General features: G+C 42.7%; 1 protein-coding gene across 1 annotated transcript; it reads right to left on the bottom strand.

Annotated features, from left to right (window-relative positions):
* Positions 1-2,896: 2,896 nt before the first annotated feature.
* On the bottom strand, positions 2,897-6,170 carry LOC131285823 (angiopoietin-4-like). The gene is made up of 4 exons (XM_058314678.1): positions 6,165-6,170; positions 5,882-6,094; positions 5,132-5,782; positions 2,897-2,983 (listed from the first exon to the last, which is right to left on the bottom strand). The coding sequence occupies exons 1-4, from the start codon at positions 6,168-6,170 to the stop codon at positions 2,897-2,899; spliced, it is 957 nt and encodes a 318-aa protein (XP_058170661.1).
* Between the last annotated feature and the right edge of the window lie 581 nt (positions 6,171-6,751).

Here is a 6,751-nt window from a genome sequence, read left to right on the forward strand (position 1 = left end):
GCATGTGTGTGTGTGTGCGTGGGATGCAGCCAATTGCATCTTCGATGGGTTTGGGTCGAGCATAGGCAACAGTGTCCGTACCTTACTTCGTTTCCCGTTGCCAAAGACAAACATGATGTGAATGGGAAAAAAATAAAACGCTCTATTGCTCGCATTCAAGTTGTGTTGTTTTTCTCAAACTCTCCTCGCTTCTTCTCGATAAGTATGAGTGTGTGTGTGTGTGGGTATTATTTTTATTGTTTCCTCAAGCGAACCAACCCCGGTATGGTCCTTCAGGTGGGCCCCCTACAACTCGACGGGTTTATGATCTTCTCGCAGGCAAATGTTTATTCATTTCTTCGAGTATATTTTCAACTCGGTACCAACTTCCGGAGTTTGTCCGGGAAACGGCAGCCGGGGTGGTACTTTTCCGCCCGTGTCCGCCTTGATGATGATTATGGACTTCTTTGTTCGTGCGTTGAAGTGACGGTTGTGGTGGCCCCATTTTCGGATCATTGAAACGCACTTTTCGCCTCCAAAAATTCTTTCGCGCGATGACTTTCCCAAATTTCTCTGCCAAATGTGTGTCCTAGAACCGGATCCTTAAGCGTCCTAGAATAGATGCCCGATGCAAACAGCGAAAGGACAAACAACGAAGAGGGCGTTCGTAAGAAAGGCTGGCAAGGCAAGGTGTACACAAAAATTAGGTCCATAAAAATGCGAACACTTTCATGCCCGACCGACGAGCGCTCGTATTTGCATAGCTCGATTGCTTCCCATCCCGGTCGTACCTTCTAATACAGCCGATGAGTAGGACGGAAAAGTTGTTGATTGTTTGCTGCCAAAATAACATCGGCCAAAACGTATCCCGAGACAAACTCAATAAATAGATTCCGAATTCCTGCCGCTGCGGAGGATAAGCGCCAGGACTTTGGTAAACATTCCGGAGGAGCAGGAAAGAGAAGGCCCAATTTCTTGTACTTTCCCTACATCTTCTGGAACACCACGAAGGTGACCGTGTGTGTTTGAGGAAGGAATAGAAAAAGAGCGCTCGAAAAATGGAGTTTTCCTCCGACAAATTCAAATTCCTCACAGGAAGAACTGAGTCTTCCGCGATCCAATCCCGCCTGCCAAGTAGCACACGCATTTTAAAAGTTCGTCCCTTTCCCGAGTCGATTTGTTGACTCGGTGTTGCGCCCCTCGCAAAAATGACAGTTTTTCCTTTGTTCTCGGTATATGTTTGGGGCACAATTTTGGTCATGTTTGTGCGGCTCAAAAGGTGCATGCTTTCGACGACGCTCGAAGCGGCCGGAACACATCCGGTGGCGTCTCTTGGTGCCACGTTCCTTGATGTTGCCACCACCGTCAGCCAAGCGTTGTTGATAGTTCTTAAATAAAACAAGTTCCGCCAACAAGTTTGCATCCTCAAGTGTCTCGGAATGGTAAAGAATTCGGCGGTGACGGACCAAACTGACGAATGGTTTCGTTCATTTGTGGATTTGTGGTTTTTGGTGCATTAACTTTCATACCAGCATGGATATGTCAGTTGAGTTTTCTAATCGTTTCTAACTTCCTGCACGATAATTTTTCGGAATACGTCTAAGAATTGGCGCCAGATATCCAACATGAAAGAGAAGAAGTTTGAGCATTGCATATAGTTTTGTTTGACAGTTTTTTTTGGTTAAAAACTCTAATTTGTCCAGCAGCTTTAAAAAATATGAATATGTTTTTTTTATTTCTGCTGTTCATCAAATACAAATTGTATGTTATGTTATTTTTATTGCAGGTATTACAAAAGAAAAAAACTGCCGCATTTTTGTGTGCTTTACCTTTCTTTACCAATTGTCAATCCAATTTCTGAGTTTTGATTTGAAGAATAAAGAAGGAGATATTTTTTTTAAATTTAACTAGGATTTCAATTTTTATTATATTTTTTATTATTTTTTTTCTCAAAGAACCGGTAACCAATTTACTACTAAGAAACTAGAAACTCACTGAAGCCCAAAATGAATGTAGGGATTGAGCCGAGATAAGATAAAAATGAAAGAATTGAACGAAACGAACGGATGAATGAGTGTCGAAATTATTCGCAAGCTAGATGGCAATGATAATTTGGAACTATAGCCTACTAGAACGGAGATAGATCAGCGTTCAAATCAAAGGAAGAAAAAGCATATATACTGAAACGAGAACAGATGAAGAGCAGTCTTGTGATTGAAGTTAACTTGAGTGGTTGGATAAAGAAAAGAGGTGAGGAAAATATAGTCGAATTTGGATTTCTTAAACTATATAGAGAAAATGTTTCGTGGAGATCACGACAATGATTTCGTCAATTCTAAAAATTAACTGAAAGGAAATGTAAACGTACCAAAACGTGTAATAGTACCAAAACACCTCGAGTGATGCAAGAACTGATAAAGATAGCCCATGTACTACAATAATTACTTTTTAAAGTAAGTTGTCACTGTAAACTGCATATAGTTTCATATGTTGGTAAATTGTGATAAATATACTGAGGAGGTCATAAAAAGGGATGTTTAACACAAGTAAATACACTGGTACTAAACGTTAGAGTTAATTGGATCAAACATAATTTTATTTGGCTTTATAGATGATGTAAGAGTAGTTTGTAAAATAAAAAAAAGCCACCCGCAACAAGAATGGAAAAACGTTCTACATCGAAAGGACTTCTTTTGCGTTCCATTTCAAGCACCATTAACTGGAGCACTTTAAGCTGAAGCGGCTTTAATAAGGCTCAAAAACCATTGTTCACATAGTGGGTCAAACGGTTGGTAGTTTGTTTGTTTCTCCGTTTCACGATGAAACGTTTGCTCGTTAGAAGAACATTAGGGCAAGTCACCACATCTCGATGTCGTTGGCGTTCGTTGAGCCGAGATGGAGAAGACACTTGCGTACGTCAGCACGGAGGTTGGTGCGTCGGTTGACCCATTTCAGGGGGATCCTCGTTCGACGAGGACTTCTTCTGGAACGCCGAGAGGCTGCTCTAAAATCCGTTATTCGAGGCATAGACGTTTGCCGACTTCAGCAGTTTCCATCGATCTTCGCTCGACTTGAACTCGTACTTGACGTCGTCGCCCGAAGGGGAAAGGATCTGCTTGGGGGCTTTGTTTCACACGAGCCCGACATCATCGCCTCCGTCATCGGCATCATCATGAAAAGGCAATTACAGGGCATCTCATTGGCATAAACAAACGATAAACATCCTCCCCGCGGTTCCCTCCCTTTCCGGGAAGATGGCGCTGAGATGGCATCCTTGTAGCACGTCTCTTCCTTCCGGACATTCCAGGCGCACAAACAAACCACGGGCATACGCGCGCACCGTGCATAAACATCACATATTTTCCGAGCGCGGGAAGAATGATACCAATTAGGACAATTATTCAAAACACACTTGACAATGCAAATTAATATGCCATTAATATGGGGTTTTCGTCGAAAACCGGGCGCACAAGGATCCACCCCACGAAGGGAGGGCTGGCCATAATTTTCCTTTCCGCCGAGGGCCCTCTTCGATTAGCATTTTTGTCAGCATTTTCCGGAGAGCAGGCCACCCGCTCGCGAAGGTCGGGTGCATCTAATTAACGTGGGATGTCGCGCGGGCACGATTCGACGGAAGTTATGGGCCGCCGGCCCGTTTCCCAGTTTCCCGGATCGAATGCAAATTGGTGAACTGGGTCAGTGCGAAGTGCGGTGAGTTATTTGCCTTTCGCGACGATCGTCGAGGCGAAGGACGACGGTGGAATGAATTATGCAGAAGGTTTGAGAATTTATGTCCTCCCTTTGTGCCTAAGGGTGAAGGTCACGGTTTGCTGGTGGTAAATTTCACCTGACCGATGGCCACGAGCCTTACCTTACGCCTTCCGATTCGATGCGCCCATCCGTCCGTCGGTGGACTGATGTCCTTCCGACGCCTGAGCGGGGATGACAACGCGTCATTTGATTTGCATCGAACATCCAACGCCGCAAGGATCCTTCATTTTACGGACCATTTCTGCTTTGGTAAACGTTGGCAGCGGGAAGTCCGAGACCCAGCGTACATCCCGTCGATGTTCCTTCTCCACCTTCCATGTAGGCCTCGAGCACTTGCACGTTGGAGGTCCTTATAATTGCCCACCTCAAGGACACACGAGGCATCTTTTGGACCTCCTTGAACGCGTGAGGCTGAACGCTCCGCGGGGTGGACATACCTGTTCGCACGTTTGTAATTATTTTCGGTGCGTTAACACTCGGTAGGGGGTTACACACGGCGTAAGGGGGCAGGCAAGGATACTCTCAGTGGGGCATGGTCGTCCGCCAAGAGGTCCTTTTTTCTGCGACGCATGACATTCTGGAGGATTAACGTCGTTCTTAGGGTAAATATTTCTAGATTCAAATTATCAACGGATGAATATTTTCTTGTCTGTCGATTTTCTCTTAAAAACCAATTTATGTATTCATGTATAATGTATTCTGATTTTGGTTATTTTTCATAAGGTTTTATGTTAACGTAACAATTGCAAATTGTTTTGTCCATACCCTGTTTTATCAAAGAAGTATCAATTTTTGCTGATCGTACTCCAAAAAACGTACCAGCTCAATTGTCATTTGGAATAGCTCGGAATTGACTTAATATTTCAAAAAATATATGATTGCTTTTCATAAAACCACCCGCACATGAAACGTCCAGAAGTTAATTTGCTTTTGTTTTTGTTTGCGATTCACCAAGTGAAAAAAATCGAAGCAGTTTGGAATTTAGCCTCGCAAAGACGGACGCAAGGAAACACATTAAATGGTTTGACATTTTTATACCCAAAGGGGTTTTATTTGAATTTGATTGATAAAGTATAGGTCATCTCTTGTGCCATTTGTATCGTGATAAGTGGTATCACCTTCTGATCGAAAGAAACATTTACAACACATGTTATTATCAATCGGTTGTGCGTAACTCGTTTTATAGGATCCATTTTTAATCGATTTCACGAATCATCATTCTGGCATAAGCCATGCCGCGGTAGTCATTTTTAAAATAGCTCCAATGCATCGCTTTATCACCTGATAAGTTTCCATACGGTCCGTTGAGGTTGGCATAGGTGCATGAATTGTGCCACCAAGCTCCTTTTTTATATTCGGCGCATTGCCTTCCACTATCAACATCATTATCGCTATCCTTAGTAGTGAACTTCATGCCCTGATTCGAAGCCATTGAATCTCCAGCCGTTCCAATGTAATTTCCAATCTTCAGGACGAACTTTTCCGCTTCACTGCCAATCTCGAAGTGATCATACTTTGCATAGCCGTAGTTTCCGTCATAGTCTTTCACTTCCACCATAAGCTCGTGCTTCCGGGTTGAGGTTAGCTGGTGAAGATACTTCAAACCTAACCAAAACTCCCCGTCGAGAGTTCCAAAGCCATCGCGATACTCATCCCAGGTTCGGTAGAAATCAACTTTCCCGTTGAAGCGATACTGGAATACGATCCAGCCGCCGTCGAATGCGACCTGCTCACAATATACCGTTTTAAATTGACCATTCCCAAGATGGATGGTATAAGAACCAGTTTGTTTTGATGATATACTCTTGCATGAGCTAGGAATACTATAGTTCTTGATTAATTCGGTTTCATTTTGCAGCTTGTTGAGGTTAGCTTCTAGCTCTTCAAGTTTAACCTTCGAATGGTCTTCTAATCTGGTCATGTTCCGTATCATCTCAAGCAGGGTGTTGTTCTTTGCCTGGACTTGTTTTTTGATTTCAATCAGGTTACCATTCTGAGTTTCATCTCGCTCTTTCACATCGCGTTCAAGTTCCTGGATAAAATAAATCCTAACTGTAAATCAGTTCTTCAATGAATGTTACATGCAAACAACTCTATGGTTAAGATCGTATTGCAAAATTAATGTTGGTACCTTAATAGAACGCTCGATAGCCTGCAAGGAGTCGTCCCTTGCGGTAATATTGTTCTCCAATTCCATCAACGTGCTCTGTAGACTTTCATACTTTTCCTGAGTCGAACTCAACTCCTGGAAAACGTCATCCTTAGCAAGAGTATGATTCTGCTTTAATTCAGCAAGCTTGTCTTGCAGCGTTTCATATCTCCCGTTCATAGAATCTTCCATTTGCTGCAAATAGTAAAGCATTTGAACAATTGGTTTTGGACATATTTGAAGTGAAGAGTAATATGTAATTTACCTTCATAGAGCGTTCCATCGACTGCAGGAAGTCGTCTCTTTTCTTTAAGCTCTTCTCCAATTCCAACAACTTTTCTTGCACCTCCTGCAGCAAAGTCAAACCAAGCTATTGGTTCTTTTATTTGAACATTTTTTACATTACAATATATTTTTACCTTCAATGATTCCTTAAGTTTCTCTCCAAGACTGTCGGTTTCCGTTTTAGCACTTGTGATTTCCGGTAGTCCATTTTGCCGAAAGAAAAGTTTACTCATAAACAAATCTACACCATATCTCTCGGAATCCGAGGTGGTCCCGAATGAGAAAAGAACGAACAACAACACAACACACACGAGAGCCTTCATGGCGAAGGGACACTAATTGCTTCACAACTTGGTTCTTCAACACTTCTGATGATCGATTGTGAATCGCGAGGCTATTTTATATGTCCTGAGGCGTGAGAAAAAAGGCAGCAGGTTTAGACAACAATTTGATTGGGTTAGCGTCACCGCAAAATGTAGCCAAAAATAGTGGCATTTTTGATAGTGCAATTTCCCACGGTATGTGGTGGATCATGTGGTTGTTATCAACAACTTTCGTTGAAACTGA

The sequence above is a fragment of the Anopheles ziemanni genome, chromosome 3 (assembly GCF_943734765.1).
Source record: "Anopheles ziemanni chromosome 3, idAnoZiCoDA_A2_x.2, whole genome shotgun sequence".
Lineage (NCBI taxonomy): Eukaryota > Metazoa > Arthropoda > Insecta > Diptera > Culicidae > Anopheles > Anopheles ziemanni.

Excerpts from the sequence above, each read along its gene's own strand:
- LOC131285823 (XM_058314678.1), bottom strand. Across the intron at positions 5,783-5,881 it reads CTATCGAGCGTTCTATTAAG|GAACTTGAACGCGATGTGAA; the intron begins GTACCAACATTA and ends TATTTTATCCAG. Across the intron at positions 2,984-5,131 it reads CTAAGGATAGCGATAATGAT|AGCAGCCTCTCGGCGTTCCA; the intron begins GTTGATAGTGGA and ends AACGGATTTTAG.